The sequence below is a fragment of the Drosophila subobscura genome, chromosome O (assembly GCF_008121235.1).
Source record: "Drosophila subobscura isolate 14011-0131.10 chromosome O, UCBerk_Dsub_1.0, whole genome shotgun sequence".
Lineage (NCBI taxonomy): Eukaryota > Metazoa > Arthropoda > Insecta > Diptera > Drosophilidae > Drosophila > Drosophila subobscura.
In genome coordinates, this window is record NC_048533.1 from 8,351,789 (window position 1) to 8,377,061 (window position 25,273).

General features: G+C 40.6%; 2 protein-coding genes across 8 annotated transcripts in view; one reads left to right on the plus strand and one right to left on the minus strand.

Annotated features, from left to right (window-relative positions):
• LOC117898295 (tight junction protein ZO-1) overlaps positions 1–18,432 on the minus strand; it is a 99,661-nt gene extending 81,229 nt beyond the window's left edge. For 3 of the 6 annotated variants that reach the window (XM_034807552.1, XM_034807551.1, XM_034807561.1), the window contains exon 1: positions 17,576–18,427. In XM_034807552.1, coding sequence (XP_034663443.1) covers positions 17,576–18,161 — 586 coding nt within the window. In that variant the 5' untranslated portion in view covers positions 18,162–18,427. Of the gene's footprint in view, positions 1–17,575 lie in introns of all 6 variants that reach the window. The other 3 variants (XM_034807558.1, XM_034807559.1, XM_034807562.1) reach the window with 2 other exon arrangements.
• A 3,556-nt stretch (positions 18,433–21,988) lies between these two features.
• LOC117897623 (maternal effect protein oskar) lies at positions 21,989–25,206 on the plus strand. Of its 2 annotated transcripts, none has more exons than XM_034806591.1 (4): positions 21,989–22,592; positions 22,666–23,098; positions 23,211–23,975; positions 24,039–25,206. In XM_034806591.1, exons 1-4 carry the CDS (start codon positions 22,025–22,027, stop codon positions 24,139–24,141), a joined length of 1,869 nt encoding a protein of 622 aa, XP_034662482.1. In that variant the 5' UTR covers positions 21,989–22,024; the 3' UTR covers positions 24,142–25,206. The 2 variants fall into 2 exon arrangements, with proteins under 2 accessions (XP_034662482.1, XP_034662481.1); XM_034806590.1 differs by having other exon boundaries at positions 21,998–22,592; positions 23,211–23,979; positions 24,043–24,115.
• The last annotated feature ends 67 nt before the right edge of the window (positions 25,207–25,273 follow it).

Below are 25,273 nucleotides of genomic sequence, written 5' to 3' on the forward strand. Positions count from 1 at the left end.
CTGATCTTTACTCCAAAATTCGAAACACAAAATAAACTTCAAGCCAAATCCGTGCATAAATTGATTCCAAAAATGCAATCAGACAAGAATCGAATGAAAAATCCATCCATTGCCACAGGAAAAACTGGAGTCAACTCAGCATTTGCTTTTCAATTGGTTTTTGGATTTTCCGTTTTTCATTGAGCAGGAAAAAGAGCCAAAAAGGAGAAATATCGTCTACTCATGACGAGGAAAATCAAACAAAACGAACAAAAATGGGATATAAGGAAAACCCAGACAGCGAGAGGAAAATGCTGAAAACCAGAGGGAAAAAAACAAACCAAGGAAATCAACGAAAAAAATGTAAATGTGGCACGATTTCGAAATGTGCAACAAAATGCATTTAATGGATGCATGTATGTTTGTATGGATGCTGCATGTAAAAATAGAGTCGGGGAGCCGGGAGATTCAAAGAGGGAGCTTATAGATACGGGGGTCGGAGTGGTGCCCCAGAGCGGATATTTATATACAAAAGTCTGGGGCACTTGCTTTAATTTCAATTTTCCAAACGGATTTTCATTTCGATTTGCATACAACACAAAGTTCTCTCTCGCTCCGATACGGTCGGTGGCCCTTCACGCTGGCAATGTGGCATGTGGCACGTGGCACACACACAAGAGGCCCGCATCTGCATATGTTACCCTCTCCTCCAAAACGCCTTCCCTTATATGGCCTGAATTTCCCTTTATTTTTGGGTCCCATTTATGGGCATCTGTTTTACATACTTGACAAATTAGTAATAATTACGCTTTCCATTTTATATTCGTATATTTTACATTTAGTGAGCGATTCTCTACTCTTTAGATATTTTGTGGAACTATTTCTATTATTTCCAGACAACTTGTGGAATGTTTTTTCTCGCCTGTAAACATTTTTTTTATAACACATTTGCGGGTTAATTTTGATTGATTTGAGTACATTTTTCGGAATTTTTTAAAGTGTTTAAGGTCCTCAATTATTGTATGATGTGGGAAAAGAATGTTAATAGAATGTAGTTGGAAGTTAGCCCATTCATCTTGGTTGCCATAGCATAGCCCATAGATCATCATTTGTTACACATCAAGCACACTTTAACTTAAGGAAGATTAAGAGGCAATCATGTATATTTTTTTTGTTTCCAAGATTAAGAAGAGTGTAAAAAAATATACATTTCATCTCTAATAGGGTATTCCCTTAACTTTAACACTTCCATCAGACTGAAAATGCATTCCACTTCTTTCAGATCCACTTACAGAAAGAAGTAAACTAGGTACTAACGAAATTTGCATATTTTGTTATCTTCCGCATCCAAACACCTTCTTTGCCCTTCCACCAAAATGAAGTTTCTATTCCACAAAGTTATAAATTACCGCCAAACGCAATTTTAATAGAACGGAGAGAGAGAATGGAAATCCCCTCAGAGCATTTAGAAGCTAAAGTACTTCCATTGGGGCTCTGGGCCACTGAATGCATTGACATGCATCTTCGGAACGGAATTGAACGGAGTTTGAGTTGAGGCAACAACTCTGTCCATAACGAACTGGCGTTCTGGCGACTGCAACTGCAACTGCAATTTATACCACTTAAGCACTAAAAGTTGCACCATTAAAGCCAAAAAGGCGTTAACCTGACTCCGCAGCATACTCCCTCTCTGATCCATACTCGACTCCATGGAAAAATGCAAACGAGGCTGCTGCAAATGTTTTATGGGCTTCTGTTTCGGGGTTCTATCCACTCGGCCACACAACCGCAAAATGCAGCCGCAAAATAACAGCAGGGGGAAAAAGATGGAAAAGTTAAAACGTTTTGGCCAAAATACTACTCGCACAATGAGGGAGGTTGTGGAAGATAAATGTACGGGTTTCCGTGTCCTGTCACAAAAACGTTATTTCAGTCGGCGTTCAGGTTTTCCATACCCTTTCAGAGGGTATTAAAGATTTTGTTTTATTTAAATATTTCTAGTATTAGACGAGTATATTTTATCAGTCTCTAATATTTCTTCCATACATATTAATTAATCTTTTTAAAGTCATTAATTTTAATTAATTTTCATTGTGCTTGTGTTTCTCTCTACGTTTTATACATAAAATTTTCAATGTAACACTTGATAAATATTTTCTTCTACTAAAGTTTGTACTAAAAATATTTTCTCATACAAATTCAAAGGATATTTAAAGTTCGAACAGTCTCCGAGCATTGTATCCTTAATTTGTTCTCTCCATATTCCTGTATTTTATGCCAACATGCAAAATGTTAATTCATTTTCAAGTCAACGTTTCAGTGGGAGTCCTGAACCGGATTCTTATCTCTCACACGTAAGCGAAAGGATCGAGAGGCACGCGGGAACAGGGGTCAGAGATACACACGTAAAAGATAACTAAGCAAAAATGTAATGCAATGTCTGTGGATGGGCTAAAAATACTCGAAAATAGCACGGGCGTCAGCACATTTCCGTTTCCTCTGTGGCCGCAGGAAAAAACACTAAACTTTCAGCTACAATCCCACTTGACAGTCTTTAATTTTCTGCCCATTCAACTTATTTTCCCATTTATTTTATACCCTTTCCAAAAATCATTTCCTATCGATAAAGTTTTCCCCACATGCTTAAAATCTCATCGATCATTTTGGGACTGGCTGCCTGGCTGCTCTCAACTTTTTAATAACTGAATTTCCGTCATTTAACTTCATTGCAAATGAAAAATATTGACTTTTAATAACTTTGTTGCCGCCGGCAGTTTTCTCTGCTGCTCGTATACCCCACTGTGGGGCGCTGACTTGTGAAAATTTGACTTTAATTTAATTATATTTATAAAAATAAAGGTAGAAGGTGGAAGGAAGGGTGCAAAGCTAATTGACAATAATGAAATCTTTTTAATATATATTTAATTTTAAGCAGAGTGGTTCGGAAGATTGAGTGGATTTTCCAATTAGTCAATTTAAGATTTTTTTAATGGTTAAGCAAAGTAATGGGCTTTAATAAGTATAGGATTCATCTTGGTTAGTAAAATAGATTATGTTGGTAGGGATTTATTATAATACGATGTTTACCAAGGGTTTTACTAATCCGTGAAATGTTTGTGGTCAAACTCTGGTATCTCTCCTTCAAAATTCTTTCAGTACATTTTCGATCTTTTCTCCATTTACCATAAGTCCCTAACCTTAAACCATTAACCCCCTACTGACTATGATTTTGCGACCTACTTTTCCGCCTACTTGCAACCCACTGTGCCTTGTCCCTGACGCCTGGCACCGACCAAAGGCACTGACCACCGTTGATGTCGAGTGCCTCTTGCCGCTGCCTCTGTTACTGCTGTGGCTGCTGCTGCTGCCAATATGCAAAAAAAAGACAAAGACAGGGGGGAACAGAGGCAGGGAAAAGCGTACAGCAAGTGTGGGTGCCACACTACATGTGTATGCCCCCCAACAACTGCAACAACAAGGTGAAACCACTTCGACATCGATGTTGTCGTTGCCGTTGCCGCTGCCATTGCCTTCGTCATCTTTGGTTGTCGTTTAGTTTGGCGCCCACTCGGCTCTCGCCAAATGGCTGCCTAACCAGCGAAATGAAATGGATAGGAAAACAAGCTCCAGCTCCAGAGCTCCCAGTGGCTGGAGCAGAAAGCAGAAAAGAGTCTCCCCATCGGATCCCAGGCCCATATGTGGGGACAAACCCATTGGCTGACCAAAACGTCTGACGTACTAACTATAAGGAGAGCGTGGTCGTTGTCAGGTTGGTGCTTGCGGATTGGGGCTTGGGGGATAGGTGAGAGCATTTACATGACACAGCGAAAGTGAAACGATGCATAGCCCCCAGGCTATGATTAGATGCAGGTTCCTGCTCCCCAATGGCGGACAGGAAGGCAGGAAAGCGAACGAACTGAAAGGCTGGCAGGCAGGGGGTAAAAGCAGGCACCGACATGCGGCGACAGGCAACATCAGCAACATTTGACATGTGTTTGATTGGAGAGACAAAGCCGGAGGAGACGGCCGATCAGGAGCTCCTGAAGACCAGACCAGACAAAAAATAAAAACTTGCTGCAGACCGTTGATTTCAATACTCTTAAATTGGGACAATTCTATGTCGAAGTTGTAAAGGCTTCGTTTATTATGGCATTAAACAAATATAGCAATTAGAATAAGTATTAATACAAATAAAAATACGTGAACCAGTGTCAAGTAGAGTCAGAGTTCCGTTTGTTATTCCCTCTATTTTCACACGGTGGAGCACTGTTGTTGTTTTTGCTGAGAGAGTGCAATAGAGATAAGAATACTTGGATTTGCTTGCCGAGAGAGCAACGGAACATAGCAATTGCGAGATTGCTCTCTCTCCTTTTCGTAGATTAAATGAAGATGTAGAGATAAGACAATTTCGACGCGTTGCATTCGAAACGAAATGGCAACAAAATATAGAAAGTGGAGCAGCCTATTCTCACTATCACGTACTCTGTGTATGAACATGTACCATTAATGTTGTAAAATACTTCGTTTGCCGCATTGCGAACCTCTCCCCGCTATCATAGTACCTTCTTTGAAGGGTATTACAACACAAAATAAACATCTAGTGCTTGCCATTTTGTTCAGTGGGAGTCGTAAAATGTCGGACTAGCGAACAAAAATTAATGCTTATAGCTAAAGGTGCCGAAGCAGCCGGAGAGTACCAAATGGATCTGGGACCAAGTCAAGTAGCACTGGGACCTGCATTTCCCGTTGCCCCTCTGCTCCAACGTGTGCCTGAGCGATGAGCCGACAAGGCGTGCCCCGCAGCAGCCTGCACAAGACACCACAAGAGACCAGACCGACCCCCAACCACAGCCACAGTTCCCGGAGATCCACTGATGATGTTGCTCTCCGTCTGATAATGACGATGATGATGAGGATGGGGACGACGGCGACGGCACCAGTCGCTCAATCAGCCCCAAACAGCCCGAACATCTGTTGCATTGCTTGTGGCAAACGTGACAGAAGTGACATGAAGGCGGTCGAAAGCGGCGGCATTTCTCTGTTACCCTTATAATTTGCATGGGCTGGTGGGGGAGACAACGGCACGTGGAATGCAGGTGGAAAAAAGATGGAGGTGCCTAATGGATTGTTGAAGATATAGATTCAAGATAAAACATTCACAAAATTCTCATATAAGTTATTCATGAATAAGTTCTGGAAGTTCTTCCATTACTTAATAAATAAACCCCTGCAAATCTCTGTTCCTGCATTCCATACAAATTCCAGAACAACCTCATCAAGAAATTCCCTGCAATCATTTTCTACACCCACTCTCAAACCCAATACGCAATCGGTTACTCGCAACCAAACCTTCTTTCCCATTCGATTCCGTCTGAAAAGTATTTGTATTATTATTTTTCAAGTTTCAAGGGAAAATCAACTGAGCCATGAAAATGCATGACGATGTGCATTGTAATTTATAGCAATTTCCTTCTTGCTGTGACTGCAGTTTTCATGTTTAGGTCTTTGGTATGTAAATCACCATCCCACCATGAGGCAGCGGGCACTGGGGAAATTTATTAATTTATGCAACACTTGAGTTTATACAATGTTTTGGTATGATTTTACGCTAGATTTGAGTGTGGGGTCCAGGGCGGAACAATTTATTAAGTTTTTAGGTCTTTGGCTCTTCGATGTGGTTTGAGTTTTGCGCTGAGGTTGCGTTTTGTGTTGTTCGTTTCGTTTAATGAAGAATGATAAAGGGCTCTGGGTCTGGCAGTTTCATCTTATACTTTATATGTGCATTGTATGTCGTTTAATTGATGGTTATGCCATGATAATAGTATAGGTTAAAGGGTATGTTGAGCTCATCTGTTATAGGACAGTTCCTACTCCTACTTCCTACTCTATTCCTACTCTTTGAATCCACTCTTTCGACAGCTCTAGTCAGCGACTCCTTTTTGGTTAGTTTTCTCCCATTTCCATTCGTGTTGCGTGTATTGCCATGGCCCCCAGAACTCTGGGTTACTGATTTCTTGACATTTCGAATTTGCTCTTGTTTAGTGGCATGCACTTGATGCCACACCTCCTGCTCCCACTATGCCCCATGTATGCATGTGTGCATTTGTAGGCGTTTCCTGCTGCACGCAACTCTGTTCAGATCTCATACACACAAATGCATAAATTTCCATGTTGGGCGTCTCGTAATTTTCATTATTTCTTTTTTTTTTTTTAAGAGAGAGAGAGAGAGAGAGAGAGGGACAGGGTCTGTTACATATCTGGTTATTAGCGCTCTAATGAACCTCTTTACAGCTGCCAATCATCGAAGGTGGCTAAGGAGAGGAAAGGAGAGTAGGAGGAGGAGGGCCAAGAGCAGAGTGGAAGAAACACATTTGTATTTATTGCGGCTAGTTAACACACAAATATGGGAAGTGGGAAGCCAAAATGAAGCTGCGACTCTTAGGCTAAGATTGAAGCAGAGCCAGAGACTGCGGCGCACAGACTGAACCACAGCTTGGTCAGGTTGTTTAGAGCTTATACACACGTAGGTACACATGTACCTATATGTACATGTATACATACTTATGTATGATGATCGTTTTGGATCTGATATTGCAGTCAAGTGTATTTCAGGTGTAGGAGGCGTGAAACCTATGTTTTTTCTTTACGCTTTTATGCTCTCCTCTTTAACGTTGTAATCCTCCACCTACTTGCTTCTTCGTCATCATTCATTCAAATTGGTCATTGACACTGGGACTTAGCGGAGAGGAATGAGGCATGGATGGTGGCAGCAGCGTGGGTAAATGGTTTATTGAGGAAACGCTTATAGTTTATCTAGTGCTCACAGATGAAAGCGATTAAGATGATAACGATATCGATTTCTCAAGGGTTTTTAACAACAAAGAAGAATGGGATGACATTTACTGTTTAACATAAATATGTGGACCAAAACGATTTAAATGAATTCATCGATTGAAATTAGAGCGATCTTTAGTTTTCAGTCGATTAAAACGATAACATGCATGCATCAATTGAGTCAATTAACTATTAAATCATCCATGAATAAAGGAATAGAAATAGTAATAATTGAAGTTCTCTCTACAAATTGAATCATCATCAAAAGAGTTTGTACAAATTCCTCAATATTTCTGCTGCAATGAATTCTCGTCTCATTCTTTGTACCATTATCAAGGGCCCACATAAATGACGTGTGGGGTTGGGGGACAACCCTGAACTTCTTATCATCTTTCAGGGCGTGTGATTCGCGTTAATCTGTGAAGAATGCACACTGCAATTGAAAGCTCATTCATTAATCAACAAATCGCAGAGATGAATACCCACATTGTTGAGCAGTAAATCGGGCATTTGTCATTCAATCATTATGAATAAATTCCCCAGTTCATGTTATTCACGCCGCCCCAAAGTGCAATAATAATATACGAGATCCAGCAGTGCGGTGCGTCGCGGATCAGCAGAGGGATAATAAATTATAATAATTGTGTGAAATTAAATTATCAATTGCAGACGAAAGCAATAAATAAATAAATGATGCGTGTGAACAGACGAGAGCTCAAAAGGGAAATTGCATTTTCCCACAGGACTGAAGTCGGTCGTCCGAAGGGCGGAAGGTCAGAAGCGAATGTGAGGGTGGAAAATTGCAGATGCAATAATTGCACGAGCTGCGGCCAGTGGTTTCTGTGGTGGTTTCGCATTTCCGTTTGCAGCTAACAGCAGAGGGCCACATGCAAAGAAAATAAATATTTGCACATGCATTGGACTTCCTTCTCCCTTTTTCCAGCAGGATGTCTGGCCCCATATATCATTCGGCACTCAAACATTTAGCAAACAGCATGAATATTCACGCCCTGCGAGCTAGTTCCGCTTGTTCCGCCTGAATATATTTTATACCGTTATGACGTCAATGCGTCAACACCAACACACACGGACCGACAATCGGAACAATTTGTGGGATGATGCCAGCGTCGAGGCCCGCCTCTGCCACAAAAGTTGCTCTAATTTACCATTGTATGGCATTTCGTATGAAATTGTTGGAGGGGCTACAGTGGAAGGTAAAATAATATAAGCTTCTGATCTTCCGCGCCTCGGAATACCATTAAAAACTTTGACAACTAAGATTTAACAGAATTTAAAAGATTTTTAAAGCCATTAACCAATAATAAGAATGGTTTTTTTTGTTACACAGTCACATAATGTTATTATCAGATTGGCCGCAACTGTAACTGCAGGTGTATGCATGTGTATATGTATCTATGAACGTGGCTGTTTGTTCCAAAGGCCCCCAAAACAAATGGCTTCCAATCAGCGAATGTTTGTTCAATGTTTTGCGGCACCGGCAACGGGGCGGCAGGTGCAACATAAGCGGGGGCCTGAAGTGCAGCCCAAAGTGGAGGCAAAGTATAGTAGATAAATTAACTGACGGTTAGGCATTCATTACGCCCACTGGCAGATCAGTGGCAATTATTCAGGAGTGTTTATTTTGCTCTGGCAAGAAATTTGCATTCAACAGAAACTCAATTGAAAATTTAATTCAATTAAGAATAAATAGCCAAATAAAAAACAAAAGAAATTCAATTAAAAGAAAAACAAGTGAAAATTAAACACAACTAAACCATTCAACATTTCAACTAAATTTAATTAAAATAAATACAAAAAAGAAATTCCCAATAAATTTAATTAAAAAATAAACAAGTAAATGTATATGTAGATACACCATACATGTACCCATGTACTTATGTACATATGTAAAAATCATTTAAATTTCCAATCAGTTAACCAGTTAAATTTAGTTTACAATTTGGATAGAGCCAAAATGTATATCCCTGAAGCACAGTAACAAGTGGAACCGGAACTGGTAATAGCCAACGAAATCACCTAATGGGAAGTGGAAGAGATCTCTGAGTGATTTTCGAGTGATTTCTGTGTCGTGGGCGTGGGCGAAGGCTACCTTTAAAGTTTAAACAAAATAAATATGTATATGGTGTTGAAATAAATAAAAATGCAATAAATTTGCATAAGCTGCGATCACAAACAAGCCAAAACAGAAAGAAAAAGCAAAAACCATTGAGAAATCTGAGATAATTTAATCAAAAACATTCGCTTTCTACAGACAGAAACCACACACACAGAGTGAACATCTACTTGGGGATCTCTCTTGATTAATATAGATCAAAATCAGAAAATCAGAGGAAGGAACCAGTCTGCAGTGGCGTCTGGCGTCTCAGTGGCAGCTGCTGCTGCTGCTTCAATTAAGAAATTTTATTAAAGAGAGAGACAGGAGAGAGCGAAGAATGAACAGAGGTCCGGGGTCCCCGCGGATGATTGAGACTCTTTTGCCGGAAGCAGTGGCGCCCCCTTGGATCCCCATCTTCGATCCACACATACAGGGTATTCCTTTAGAACATTTTCTCTCTTTATTTTTATAGCTTTTTATAGGGCTGAGCATATTAGTTTTTTGAAGCGAATTTATGGCCCGAGCTGTTGAGTCGACGCCTCCTCTAGGAATAATGATAAATGTCCGTGGATCACTAGGCTCTCCTCCGATTAACATCTCACTAACTAGTTAGTGGGCCCATTGGATGCCACGAGTGGAGTAAGTATTTTCCACTCACTTAATGGTGATTGATAATCATATATAAAAAACCATTTTAAACTGATTTATGCTCCCCAGTGAAGAAATAGTTGCAACTGAAAATTGAACAATCTTCAATGGCTGCTTCTTCAGACTCCTTTGGAGCCAGGTAACATGACGATCTTTCTGGATCCATGAGTGCACGTTGATCAACATTTTATGATTTGTTGTCGGCTGCAATTTATAGAACACTTGAAAATTAAAAAAAGATAGATCGTTTAATGGCTCGATGGGAGTGTTGGTGTTTGATTGATTTTTCAAGAGATTTACTTAACATATTATTATCGGAAAATATGCTGATAATTATATCAATAAAGCTCTGGATTAATTCTTTATCTAAGCGGAAGTTGTACTGATATATCGACAATAAAATACTAGATTGATCATTCTCATAAAAAAAGAGTAAAAATTGCATTAATTTGAATATAAATCGATTGATTAATCGACTGTTCATAAGTAAAAACTGATTTCAAAGTCTTTTTTCCTCTACATGAATTCTCTAAGCTTCCAAAATCAAGTTTTTGTATTTTCTTTTGCGAATTTCAACATTTTTTAAGCAGTAAACAAATTTTTTGGCAAAAGTCAGCAAGAATTTTTGTGTACACAAGAGCTTCCCCTGCCATCTGACTCTTCCTCTGACTTCTTGGAAAGTTCTTCACTTCTTCGTGAATCTGTGTGCCCCACTGCAAGGCAGCCATAAAGTTTGTATTACCATTTCCGCCTCTAGGCGGCATAAAAAGCTGTCATATGCCGCACTCTTCTCTATCTAAAAACCACAAGAGTTGACCACACAGAGCGATCTCTCGGATGCGAGGAACGGGTAAGAAAGAGACACAGAGACAGAGACGAGTGACATCTGGTCAATGGAAATGGTCTCTCAACCCCATATGACCCCTACAAAGAACACATAAAAGAAAGAATAAAATCAATGAAAATCTTGTTTCATTTTTTGTTATTTTTTTTTCATTCGATTAAAAGTAAATAAATTATTGATAACGATATCACATTACTGCTCGAAAGGAGGGGTTCCCTTTAATGGTTGCTTTCGTTTAATGGAGTGTTTAATTGTTTATGGCTTGTTGAAGGCATTTTGTTTCGCTTATTGTTCACGTTATTTGTTGTAAGGGGCAGAGCTAAATGTTTACTGCATTTTTCGAATATTGGCAGATCAAGTTTCTCGACAAAAGCAAACGATAAACGTGGAACTCGGATTCTCATAAAAATTCTCATCTAAAAATTAGAATTCCTGCCAAATGTAATTTTAAGGCCACTTAATCAAAGTAATTATAAGGATTATCCCTTTCCTTCAAATAATGGCATACCCATGAACATATCAGTCTCCAAGACCTTCAACCCTTTTTCAAATTTCCATATTTCTACGCAGACTTTCAATGTTATACTATTTTGTGATTTGATTTAATTGATTTAATTATTGGCATTCAAAAAACTAAGCTACGTTTGGGCGTTTCATTTTTTTGGAATCAGCCTTGGAACTTCATGATTTATTCAAATTAATTGAATAAATACGCTGTACGAGTACTGGTTTTTACAGTAGCTATGAAGCGTGGCAAATTTCATTCGTACTTGTTGACATTGCCTCCACGAGCCGCCTCCCTACCCATAGCTCTCATTTTCCCCCGACATTTAGTTGTCATCGGTCAGCATTCACATCCGAGGGGAAGGCCAAACAAAGACAAAAAAAAAAATGAAAAAACAGGAACAACAACCGTAACTTTTGTGTGTAATTGAAAAAAAAGAAAGTTTTTTTGCAAAAATTAGACTTTGTTTTGGGCTCCAGAAAATTGCTCCATCAACGAAGCCAAATCACATACAGACACAAATAGCGAATTGCTACACAGTTGCGGTCATTGTCTGGGGTCCGAGTTCCATTTTTAAACGCTTCTCCCCCCATTGCGGCAAAGGTAGGAAATAATGATCTAGTGGAGGGGTGAAAGTACGGGTAATTTGAAAATAATTGAGAGTCATTGCAAAAAAAACGAAAATGGGGCACACATAAAGTGGCTATACAAAGAGATTTGACCCTAGAAATGTTACAGAATCTTTTCTTTACAGAAATTAAACTTAATTTTACAGGGCCGACTCTATCAACACTGTTTTTCCCAAAGAAATAAACTGATTAGAATGCTATTTTGGCTTTCAAAAGTACCTTGAAAGCTTAATTGTTTTTCAGAAATGTTATCATTATAATACCGAAACTATTCAAATGAACTTCATAAACAATTGGATGATTCAATAACCCAGCCTCTATTAAGTCAAGTTAAGACTGAACTCCATTAGTCGCTGGCCATTTCAGAGATCAACGAAGCGTTAAATCAAACATTGGCCGTTGACTCGAGTCCCAAAAGGTTCGGTTCGATCAAACCTAATCAATCATAATTTTCAACAACCCAGCGAGAAAAGAAAAACGAAAATAAGCAAAACAAACAAAATAAAGATCGCAAATGAACTTCGAAAAATATGTAGGGTTCCGTCGAAGGGGATCAATGGCCCACCAAGAAAGTTCCCAGATACCAAAAATAAAGGGCTGGGCATTGAGCGCAATGGAGCGGTTAAACAGATCAATCTTGTTGATGCATTTCCTACAGGCATGGCTGAGAATGAGAGTTATAGAAGCAGTTCTTAAGGTAGAACGGGTGGAAGATCTATGTGGTAAAATATGAAGTATATGAAGTAAAAAGTACTTCCATTCGTTCTTGTTGATTCATTTCCTATAAACACGATTGGATCTGAAGTGAGAAAAGACATGAGAAAATCTCAGGGGAGCATCAGACCATGATCTATTAGGAAACCCCTTATAAAGGCTCTTCTTCATGAATGAAACAACCAGGCGTCTGTGTATCGGTTTTTTTTGTAAATTAAAGCTAATGACTTGTACAAAAAATAACAGAAAATAGAAAAAGAGAGAGAACTCATCAAAAAATTTACAGAGAGAGACAGAAAGAAGAAAGCATCAGAAAAGAGCATAGCATCTCGGTAGGCTGATGCCAGCAGGTCAAAATGCAGTAAATGCAATGGCTCTGCTCTCTCTCCTGTTTGTCTGCCTGTCCTCCTCACACCTTTCCGCATCTGCTTTTGTACTCTTTTTTTCCAGTGGGAAATGAGCAGAACAGCAAAGCGCAGCGTCGAGCAGAGACATCAAGCAGAGAAACAGTTAAATGCACTTCCATCAGCAGCAGCGCTGCTGCAGCAGAACAGACGCCAGCAGCAACCAGCCAGAAGTCTGAGCGCCGTTTCTGGAGAATGGCTTTACAACCGAATGAGTCATAGCATGGCATACCCTGTAATCCAAAGGGTAGTGGGGTGTACAGGACTAAATTGAAGTAAGGGTTAGATGTAAAATCTTCTATTATCAACGCCATAAGGAATGCTTGAATTCGATTTTGAAACTCTTTTGGATTAAGACTCTTGTTTGGAAAGATTATCACCAACATTGAACGGTATCCTCTAGTCCCAATATCATTATAGCCTCCTTTACTTGTTTTTTTCTGCATCTCTGTTGTTGTTTCTGTTATTCTTTGGGCTCCAGAACAAGCGTAGAAACAGAGAAAATGGTTGAAAGAGAGGCAAACAAGTTACCTGCTGCTTCGCCTGCTGACTGCTGCTGCTTGCTGCTGAGGATCGTTGGCTGATTGCGTGACAGTTGTGTGGGTAAGCGGCTTACGAGATTGTCCCAGAGTCTGTCCGGAAAGAAACCCTACCATGGGCCACATCTGACCATAACTTGCGATCAGCTACCGAAATGAATAATGATTAAAAAGGGCAGACGGATTGGAAATTAAATAGTAATCACGAGGGTATTGCAATTAATTTGTTCGGATCTACAATGCCACCCAGAATATCTAATTCGTTTCTAAAGGAGAATAGACTTAAATCTGATATCAAAGAATCGGAATCACGGGCTGTGGCACCATGCATTTGTATGTCCATATGTACAAACATAAGTTGCTTATATAGAGCAACAACAGATTGTAGCTTGTAGCACGCTTCCACCAAAAAAAATTAACACATTTACTGGAGATTTTACGAGGCACAAGCCCACAATAAACCGACAACAAGAACAACTTTGTTGCAAACGAACAAGACAAGAGTTAAGATTAGACACTAAAAGAAACGTAAAGTTAAGTAAGGCTCAGAAGTTACGCAAATCAAAAGGGAAAGACTAGTTTTTACAAGACGGAGATTTGAATACCCTTATAGAGCGATTGCGACCGGTCCCCGGGATGATTTAGTGTACCGATTCTGAGAGCAAATTCAAATAATTATCTTTATGTATGATCTTATTTCCAGAGTTGTTCTACCAAGAACTTTTATCCCCATGAAAGGGTATAGAATCTACATATGTACATACATTTGTACATATATGTACTATAGAATATCTATATTATCCATAGAGTATCTATAGAATAGATACAAAAAACTCACAAGCAACAAACGCTGAATAGTAGACGACTCATTTCACTCTCCTACTCTTCCACCCATCATACTCTTTCTCCCTCTAGCATGCTATATCCTACAGCTCTTTCCAAAATCAATGGAAAACCCAAAGGCAACAACTGCAAACCTCAACTGAAAACCTACTTAAGCCAGGTGGATCGAGACGGAGAAGTCGACGAAGAGAGGGTCATGATCAAGAGAGTGAGCAAGAGAGCGGCGGCAGCATGAAGTAGAACGCAAGTAGAAAACAAAGGCACAAAAACAGGATGCGCATGCGCAGTAGAAACGAAACGAAAATGGAACGAAACTAAAGGTGAACATCATTATCATCAAGTCAGAAAGCGGGGAAAAAAATAACACAGCTATAAAAGGGAGAAAGAAAAAAAGCGAAATCAAAGAAATCAACAAATAAAACATAAAAGGAAACGCTTCACAAAACAGAGACACACAAAAGATGAAGCACAGAAACACGATAAGAACCACGAAAGGAAATCAAAGGGGGGGTTAAGGAAGGAGGCACAAGCATAAGCAGAGAGAGAGAGGGGACAAATGGGAATGGCAAACGATAAACGTCATCGGCCAGATTATGCTGCATAAATTATCAAATGCAAAAGAACACACTACCAAAAAGGGAGCGCCGCAAAAAAGATGAGAGGAAGAGCAGCTAGCAGGAGCAGCGTTCGCTGTAAATAATTGTAATTTACGTGAAGAAGTAAAAGAAACGAAAGGGAACCGACTCTACGGCCAGGAGGAAAGAGCGTTTGTCTACCTGAGCAGCCAGCGGCAAAGGCAAAGAGACAGATGCAAAGAATAGCGAACCGTTTGATACCCTTACAGAGCTATCGTTTCTTTGGCAGCATATAAGCGAAAACAAACGAAGAACTTTAATATATTGAAAAACCCAAAAACAGACAGACAGAGGCACTCTTCGAGACTACTTCACTAAATCTTTTATGTTGTAAATGGCTGGCCGAAAATAACCATTCCCTCTCTGAAAGGGTATAGCAACCGCAACGTTGATGAGCAAAAGCATAGAACCAAACGTAAGTGGAAAGGTGGTGAGGGGCAGTGCAATGGCAAAGCCAAAAGAGCACGTACAAGAAATTAGCAAGCAAACAGTAGAGGAGGGGGATACGTAGCAGCAACGACAGAACACAGCATTAGCGAGAGAGAGAGAGAAAGAGAGAGAGCGTGAGGGAGGCAAAGGTAATAGCAAAGGTAGAGAGCGGCGGAGAAAAAAAAGAACTCGTAAAGAAGTAAAAGCGAAGCGAAACTACCAAACGGATTATGATGTTTTCCAACGTGATCATGATGATGATGAATGGGATTGGTCTACGACACACATAGCAAAGAGTGGTCTAGAGAGAGGGGATAAATAGTGGGGGAGTGTGTGGCCTGAGGGGGTACACACACATACACGTTGACATGGACCACGCGTAATGCTAACGTTTGTCTCTCTCTTTCCCTCCCACTCTGCGTCCCTCAATGGTTCTCTTTTTTTCTGTAATCGTGTTCGGAATCGTAAAACGTGATCGAGGGCTTTATGTTCTACCATACGTTTTGCCATGGTTCGTTTTTGTTGCTTTTCTTTTTTGTTAGTGTTCGGTCTGGTCGTGCTGCTTGGCACTTTTACATACCCTATACAGATTTGGTGTGCTGTTTTTCCCCTATAGTTCCACTCATATCCAATCGAAAAAAATACCCTATAACTAAGAAACTCTAAGTAAATTAATGCTTAGAAATTAGATTGTTTGTAATTCCCAAGTTCCTTGAGGTCTTTTAAGTTAATTTAATTATTAAACATTCTTTGAATATATGATTTACTGATTCTTTATTTATAGATCGCTACCTACTTAAATCGTTTTCATGCTAAATATCATTTAATTTCGTTCAAGTTCCTTTTAAAGAATATCTAATGTGTTTGTGGCGCTCCAATATTCAAATTTTTCCTTTTTATCCACTTTTAGAGATTTTCCTTCTTTATTGTATTCCACGCTTCTAAAGTTTTCTATATTTTTCTTTTACTAGCTATGACTTTATTCCGATTTCTTCTGGGTTCTTGGCTGATCTTGTAAGACTATTTGGTTTTCCCCAACCTTTTCATTAGAGAGAGAATAAAACAAGCAAAATGTAAAGAATAACAAGATCTCTAGAGTTCTATCTCTCCATTGTTTTTGTTATTTTAGCTGTAATCTGTATTTTCGGTCCTATACTCCTACTCCTCGCACAGCTCTCTTCCTGCCTTGTTCTGTGTGTTCTTTGGGGTAATTTACAAGTCTGGGCAGCAAAATTTACATGCAGACACCGCCGACAACATGTTGTTTTCGTAGTTTCGTGCGGCAGAAGACTCTGGGATGCGATGGGATGGTAATGGAATGGGTGTGGGTATGGCATGGGCTTGGCTTCAGCTGTTTGTTCAAGTTGTGGGTCAATGAATCAGCGCGTGGATGGCACTACACAGCTGTGCAAAAGTTTTGATGGATTGTTGCGGTAATTGTTGGGAAAAAGGGAGTGGATAAAGGTATGATCTCAGAGTTTTTGGCAAAGAATAATCTTCATTTGTTGAATTTGGTTCAGCCCAGAAAGCAGATATGCAGTTCAGTAAAAGGTCTATAGAAAAGTAATGAAACATCTGTAAGAGAGGCAAGAAAACTTTCTTCTAACCAACTTTAATTGAAGAAATGCATCATTCCTTCCTCTTGTAATTTAAATATCTTATCGCATGGTTTATGACCATGAAAAAGCATCTAAAACTTATACAGAGGGGTTTATCGTCTGCAGAGTTTCTTTCCTTTTTTTTATGAACCACATCTCGAGGTTTTTCCTTATCAACTAACAAATATAAGAATTCATTTTTCTTGGGTCTTCAGCTTTCTGTTATTTGAATACATAAAAAAACCTCAACACTTTTCTTGTCTACTGATAAGAATTTTTCTTGGGAATACGAGGAGACAGAGCAGATTTCAGGTTTATTTTTTCATCATATTTCACATGCTCTGAAGAACGTGCTTCAAATGCCACCTGCCACATCATAAAAATATATCCGAATTTGCATAAATTCTATGGTCTGCATAATCAGCTGAATAATCTCTAATAATGACAATTATTATCGACGCGCCACTGTGAATGGCGGCCCCCGCGACATGTCACTCCCTCACACACCTCCAATGCCCACACGGACTTCCACTCCCACACGGCCTGAGATTGGCAAAAAGTGCAAAGAAAAACAGGCAAGAAAACCAATTAGCCGAGATGAGAAATTGAAGAACCGATCGAGCACAATTACGTGAATAATTTACTGCCAAGATATGGGATACTAAAGCTGCCAACGCGTTTTGTCGCACGAATCAGGTAGATCGGAACCGGTTGGAGAGAGCCGTGTTTGGAGGTAGAACCTAACGGGAACCGCTGACGGAGAGACGGAACCTCGCAGATCAGACCAGACTCCATGGCGTATATGCATAGAGATCGCAGCAGAGAGATCCCTGTAGTTGAAGTTAGGAAGGAACTTACCACTCTTGAGACGATCATTTATTAAATCCTCGATCAGCTGCGGGCACTCGCACTCGATGGCGTAGCAAAACTGCTTGAATTTCTCGAATCCGTTCTTGGCTATAATCTCTATGAGATTGGCGCACTGCAACCGAAGGATCTCCGCATCGTTCAGCCCCACACAGGCCCCACCACCGCCCCCAACAGAGGGTGTCAGCGAGCGATTGTCGCTCTGGGCATCACCATTCACACTGGCACAGCGGGAGGACCCCGAACCGGCCAAAGAACCGGCACTGTACTCTCCACCAGTACCACAGCCACTTCCACTTCCGCTGGCACTTGTGGAACTTCCACTGCTGGCCACGGCGCTGAGCTTCCGCTTGGTCAAGGCGCCCACGCTGGATGGAGCACTGCCTGGGGGCTCCTGGGTGGTGGCTGGAAGTACAGCGGCAGCATAGGGCTTCAGCAGGAGATCCTCTTCGGATTGGCTAAGCACCGAGTTCTTAACGAGCACGGCCAGGAGATCTGTGCTCCCCAGATCAAGCATAATCCGCTCCTGGTGCCGGGACAGCAGGGATCGCACCTCCTCCTCTTCTTCGCGCGTCATAGCGGCAATTTCTTTTTGGATTTCGCTTTCTAGTGGCGACTTATTCCCACACACAAAACACACAGGCGTACAAAAACAGTTGTTGTTGCACTTTTTTCAGCTCTATCTTCTGTTTCACTTTAGCACACACGAACACATTTTAAATGCACTGAGTCGTTGCATTTTACGTATTAGATTTGTTTTGATTTGTCGTAAATATTAGTAAGTTCGCGCCATTTATTTTCGCAGTTAGTTTAATTCACCCGCGCGCCACCTTCGCAAGTCAAGTTTTAAATTTTTTTTGAGGTTAAAGAAGAAACAAGTTTCCATTGTGAATTGTTTTGTCGATATTGTGAACCAGCAATTTGGGGGAATTATTCTCTTGTTGTCAAATGGTAAGGGAAATTTTCTCCCGTTGTTAAGGGAAATTCGCTCCTGTTGTCAACAGTGCTGCCAACTCTTCGGGTCATAAAAAAGCAAAACTATACTTTGAAAAAAGCCAGACAATTTTAATGCTCTTTTGACCTATCGATCTTCTTGTTGTCGTTCAAATGGAAGCAATTCTACAAAGTACTTGGCAGATATTTTGAAAAAGCTAAAATAAATCTAAAAATATCTTGAAAAATAGCTATAATTCCTGCTACCCGCATATGGCAATTTGTCAAAATTGTCAACACTGATGTTATCAATGGTAAGGGAAATATTCTCCTGTGTTAAGGGAAATTTTCAGTCTCATGCTCGAATGTCCGACGCAATTATGAGTAAAATATACCACATTCAAATGTACATAAAAATCCGAAAAATACTGAAAAAATGGTTTCTTGTCAACTGGTGGTATGGACATTTGGTTACCCTATTTCCTTGAATTCTGTTTCCCAGCTCTTGTAAGGTATTAGTTTGATCTAGTTTGTTTGAACGGTAATCCACAATATTACACAATATATCCACAATCTTCCAAAAGAAAGTTGATCCTTAGGGAAAAGTTCTTCCACAATGCTTTTCTAACATATTTAACCATCTAACAAAATACGAGATTCATCCCATATTTTATATCCCGTATATTTTTAATGTTAAAAATCAATTTAACATTCGCTTTATTTACATAGGTAAGGATGTCTATATGTACATGTATGTATGTATGTAAATATATTTAAAAACATACACACATATGTACATGTGTACATGCATATGAAGTACATATGTATGAAAAGGGACATATAAATATCGCTTATCTCGCATTAAAATTTAGTTAAAATAGCTGTAAAACAGAGAAACAGGCGGGATTTCCACATTGTATTGCACTATCATTTTGTATTGTGATAATGAGGATCTTCGCAAAACCGGAATCGGAAGCCCCCGTCCAGTCAAGTCACCCATAGCCTTGATTAATTGCCATTGCCAGCAGGCCACACATGCTCAATCACTTAACTGGAGTGTTATTGCCAATCTGTTTCGACCAGACACCGAGAAACAGGCAATACAAACAGGCAGCAGCAGCACATACACACAAAAGGGCTCTAATTAGGCCTGGTTCGAATAAGTATGAGGTAGCGTAATAATAGCAGATGGTAAGCCAGACGCTGGAAACGGATAAAGGTAATTATAGGCAATGATTGGAAATTAGTTCATTGCGAGCGGCAGTGATTCCACTGGATAGCACTTGCATTCGTGTTACACATTCCATGAATTTTCGAAATATCAACAGCTTAACAGGTGTCCGCCCCCCACGCCACCACCCCCACTCCTCAATCTCCTACTACGATAATTGTTTGCATAAATTTGATTTGTTTATATGCTGCCGCCCGCTAACGCTGATGCCTTGGCTTAGCGGCCTTATGCCTCCATAAATTATGCAAAAATGCAGTCGAGGAGGGCCCCAATAAAAAGTATCACTCATAATTCCAGTCATGGCTTTATGCAATTCTAAATGCGCGCACTAGCTTCCCCGCACCCCACAGAACTTGTCAATCAAAAAGAGGGACAAATGTGGTTTTTTTGTTGTTGTGGAACCAGAGTAGTTGATAGTTGATGATAAAAGTCAGAATACGGTGTGGAAGAGGCAGAAAGAGTGAGGGAGTTGGAGAAGGAGAGGAATAGCAGAAAGCAGTAGGTATAAAAAAAGTGCGAGAGAGTTGTGGAGAGATCAGCGGGAAAGAGATGGAGACTGCGTTTGTTCGATGCCAGCAGCCTTGGATTAGAAGAGAAGGTAATTGGATAAAGAGAGCATAAGTTCCACCTTTATGGAACTGAAAAGTAAGGATTGGCTAAACGAGGCAGCATCCATAGTGGTGGCTGGCATACAAATACATATGTACATCCATACATATGTATGTAAGTAGGAAAAATTAGGATAATCTATGAAACAAACTGGCTTCCACATATGTACATATGTATGTACATACATATTTGAACATCTTGGGCAGTATGCAGCCCACAGTCTCGTTTAGCCAGTACTGCTCTCTGTGGTGGGTGCAGAGATAGAATGAAGGGAGAGAAAACGCGTTGATGTGAGTGTGTGTATAGAATGCATGCAAATTACAGTTATTAAGCGGACAATAGCTTTGTGATGCGAGTGCATTCAAAATATTTGAAAGAGAACTAAAAAAATAGGAAAAGGAAAAGTGGAGGAAAACGCAAAAATATTTGCCGATTGCAGGATGCTCTATACACTGAAACAAATTTACTGGAACAAATATTTAACGTTCTCTTTCTAGTTCAGATTTTGTTTTTCCATTAATTTCAATGCTATTGTATTGTATGATATTGTTCTAATAATTTCAAAATCCTCAATGCTTTATTTTAAAACATTTGTTACAGTGCAGCTTAGGGATGACATTTCTAAAAGGGCAATAATTCTGTGTAAGTCAGGGCTGAGGGGGAGTGTTATATCAATTGTACCACATGTTCTTGCTGAATTTTCCCGTTTAGTATTGCTCGTCACGTCTCTCTGGCTTCCTCTGCAATTAAGAAAGTGTTGTCGGGGTAGAAAATTCGATGAGATTTGGTCAAGACAGGGCTGGGGGATACAACTTACACGACTTAAGCCACTTTCCGACTGTCTGTATCTCTTCCTGTGTCTAAAGTAAGGGCTGAAGAGAAAGCAGCCCTCAATAGACCGGGTGACTGCTGTCATCCATCAAAGGCTGTCCCTTACCCTAACAATAAAACTTATTCCAGACTCTCCCAACTTCCAGGTGCACTTGTTAGATAATCATCTTTGGGAATTGTTTGCAACTCCATTTACCGATTGCAGAGCGCACGTGGGCCATCAGGTCTCTTCGGAATTGTTTGAGGAATTGCTATTTTAATTATTTGGTAATGACTTGTAATGGATTACTTATCGGGTAGCGTATAAAGCAACTGTCAAGCTGTTCTGTAATCTGGTCTAAAATAAAAGCCATAAAATGGGTTGTGCAGCTGATTCTTGGTGTTGGTAATGACTTCCGAATGGTTTTCCAGGTGGTAAATCTATTTAATTTTGTTATTTATGGTAGCTGTTTGAAATGTGTTAATAATGTAATAAAAGCTGTACTTTCCGTGGAGTTTTTCATAATAAGGTAAAGTATCCATGACTTACTTTGAATGAAAAAGAAAGTTCTACAAAGTGTCCCACCCTGGTGCATCCAGTTCCGTGTCGTGAAATCAATTTTCGTTACGTTTTAAAGTGCACCACCCTAATGCAGATTTCTCATCAAAGCAAATGAGAAATCAAAGCGCATCACACGCTAATGACTCCCCGTTACTTCTGCCCGCTAAAGGTCTTCCAGCACCCATACACGCGCAACGAAAGTCTCCAAGTCTCCCCACACACATGAGCAGAACATAATGGAATAAATGAAAGCTAGCGGATCACATTGGAGCCCTCTCTCACTTTCGTTCAAGCGATGGCCACTTTCAGAAGTGTCCACAGCGAGCCATACACTAGTAAAAACAGCAGCAGCAGCAGCAATCGCCTGACGGCATTGAGAAAACGCCTGACCACGTGTTTCCAGCAGTGGTGCCAACAGCTACAGCAGCCGCCTTCCTACCGCAAAAGTGGCGCCAACCACTTTTACAAGATCTTTGTGCAAGCCGACTACAAGGTATTTGGCGAAAAGACCAAATATATTCGGCAGTTTAAGAAGATTTTCAAGGGAAACAAGGATTTGGCTAGGAAAAGTGAACCAGAGAGGGTAGTGGTAGTGCCCGAGACAGAGACAGTGCCCGCCCAATCAGTGGATGTGACAGAGGCGATACAGAGGAAACAGCTACAGCTTGTGGCCAGACTCTTTTCATCTACACTGATATCCACGGAGGAGGAGATATCCTGTAGCTACAACAGCAACAGCAGCATGACCATCATAGAGAGCAATTACATTGGAGTGCGGGAGGAGTACCCGGAAATAGACAGCGAGATACGGTCCATTTTGCTGGCCAATGCCCAAAGTGGCATCACGATATCGAGCATCAAAAGTGAGTATGCTTTCAGAACAGAACCCGCCTAGATTATATGCAGATCCCTAATCCCCACGAATCTGTTCATCAGATGAGTATCGGAAATTAACGGGCAATCCGTTTCCACTGCACGAAAATGTCACCGACTTTCTGCTCACCATCCCCCACGTGACCGCCGAGTGCAGCGTGACCGGGAAGCGAATTTTTAATATGAAGCCACGCCCAGAGACACTCCACCTGTACGAGATGGTGGTCAATCAGAAGAGTAGCAACGACCTGGTGTCCCACGACCATCCGGTGGCGGCACGACCCCCACGCTTGTGGCGCTATCAGTACAAGCGTCGGGCCCTGTCCTCACTGAACACCAACAACAATCTCAACCGAAATATCAATCACATCGAGGAGAAGCTATCGGCTGTTGGCAGCAAAGAAGCTACACTCCAAGCCCAGGTGGGTCCACTGCAGCAGCTGGCCAGGGCTGCGGCGGAGTCCAACTGGTGCTATCAGGACAATTGGAATCATCTGTAAGTAATACGTTTAAAATCATTTAAGGGGTATTAAGAGTTCAGTTTATAAGATTATGCCCATCAAGGTCTAGTCAGAATCTATAGTTTTTCTGCCCTTCCATTCTTCCAGCAACAATTGCTATCGGCGAGCCAACATCTTTACCGACCCTCCAGAGAAGCCAACGCCGTTGCCGGCTCAAGAAAATCAACATCCTCACATCAGCCAGAACCAGCAAGAAAACCTAAAGAACCACCAAGAAAACCTAAAGAACCAACTGAATTTGCTAGTGTCCGAACAGCATCAGCAGCAGGAGAGTCGCACCTCGAAAAAGCGACGCAATGATTTCTCGCCCACACCCACACCCACTACCATATCGAGTGGGACGCAGCATGACTCCATGTTCACCATCAACTCCGATTACGATGCCTACTTGCTGGACTTTCCCCTATTGGGGGATGATTTCCTCTTGTATATGGCCCGCATGGAGCTGAGGTGTCGGTTCAAGCGAAGCGTGAGGGTCCTGCAGTCAGGTCTGTGCGTCTCTGGGCAGACAATAAGTGCCGCCCGGTCGCGATTGCATCATGTCCAAATGTTCAAGGACACGCATGTAATTGTCAACATTGGATCCGTGGACATAATGCGAGGCAAACCGATTGTGCAAATCCAGCATGACTTTCGTCAGTTGATCAAAGACATGCACAAGCGGGGACTGACCCCGATCCTAACCACTCTGGCCCCGCTCGCCAATTATTGTCACGACAAAGTGGTGTGCGACAAGGTGGCAAAGTTCAACCATTTCATTTGGAAAGAGTGCGCAAGTTACCTGAAAGTGATCGATATACACTCGTGCCTGGTCAACGAAAATGGCGTCGTGCGGTTCGATTGTTTCCAGTAGTAAGTGGCAAAGATTTCTCAGTCATTCAGTCCTAGTTGCTAATTGATCATTCTAATTCGCAGCATGTCCCGCAATGTAACGGGCTCCAGGGAATCCTATGTGTTCTGGAACAAAATTGGCCGGCAACGTGTTTTGCAAATGATTGAAGCGAGTCTGGAGTATTGATCGTATCTGATGTACGGAGACTGGTCTGGCACTGGTCTCCCTCAGGAGGAGAAGCAGGATGAAGATGTTTTATATCCACGCTGACGGCGCAGACGCTGTGTTTTTAAACGAAAGTTGCTTACTATTTTTTATTGTGTTTTATGTTTCCATGTTCATGTGTATATTTATGTTTATTTGTATTTGTCCCTTGTATTTGTCTGTTCGTGTTAGTCCCTAGTCTAAACAATTGTTAATAATGTGTGCGTTTTTCGTGTTTTTTGTTTTGTTAGATTTTAAACTTTTCCCAAGTTTACTGTTGCCGTTTATTGATTTTGTCTTGATATTTTCATCTAGTTTTTGCTACTTTCCCCAAAACTAGAGAAAAGTTCATTACCAAAACGATTTGAGGCAACGAAAACTTGTCTAAAAATTTTCATAAAATTTCCAAAACATTTCCCATTGCCATCCCATGTGAAAGGATTGCAAAGCGAAATGATATTCAAATGCAAATCATTGCGTTGTTATAAACTGTTTTCTGTTACTGTTTCTGTATCTCTTGTTGGCCAAAATGCTGCATTCTCCTGTATGCGAACTTTAGCTGACTCCCTCCGCTCGCTTTCTATCCATGTGTGGGAGTGGGTTGGCCTTGTGGTAAATACATTTGAGTCATGCGACATTTTGTGCCTTGAATGAAAATGCATTTGCTTTACTTGAATCCATTGCTTGCACAGAATCAACGCCGCGGCTGATTTATTATTCATGTGTTTAAGCATATTCTAGTAAAGTATTTGCGCTATTTTCGTGCTTTCGTTTCCGTTTCAGTTTCGTTTAAAAAAGTTTATAAAAAGTTTACACTCTGCTGCAGACACGCGCTCAGAAGTGCGCGCGCTAAAGCGTGTTTGTCGGACAGTGTAGCATAGAAAACTTCTCTTTAATTATCTAAAATGAATTCTTTACTATTTACTATTTATAAACTAATTCTCTCTCGTCTTGAATGTATTGTATGTTAATTGTATGTATTGAAAGTGATCACGTTTTTTTTTTTTTTTTTTGTATGTCCTCATATAACAAGCCGCAATGTAAAATAAAAAAAAAAAAATTTAAAAATGAAACCTTAAGGTAAAATCAAAAATAAATTGTTTATTTATTTGGG

Bases quoted from the DNA above. Each gene is read 5' to 3' on its own strand.
- LOC117897623 (XM_034806591.1), top strand. From the start codon at position 22,025: ATGGCCACTTTCAGAAGTGTCCACAGCGAGCCATACACTAGTAAAAAC. The intron at 23,099-23,210 runs GTAAGTAATACG...CCATTCTTCCAG, and splicing joins CAGGACAATTGGAATCATCT to CAACAATTGCTATCGGCGAG. The intron at 23,976-24,038 runs GTAAGTGGCAAA...TCTAATTCGCAG, and splicing joins CGGTTCGATTGTTTCCAGTA to CATGTCCCGCAATGTAACGG.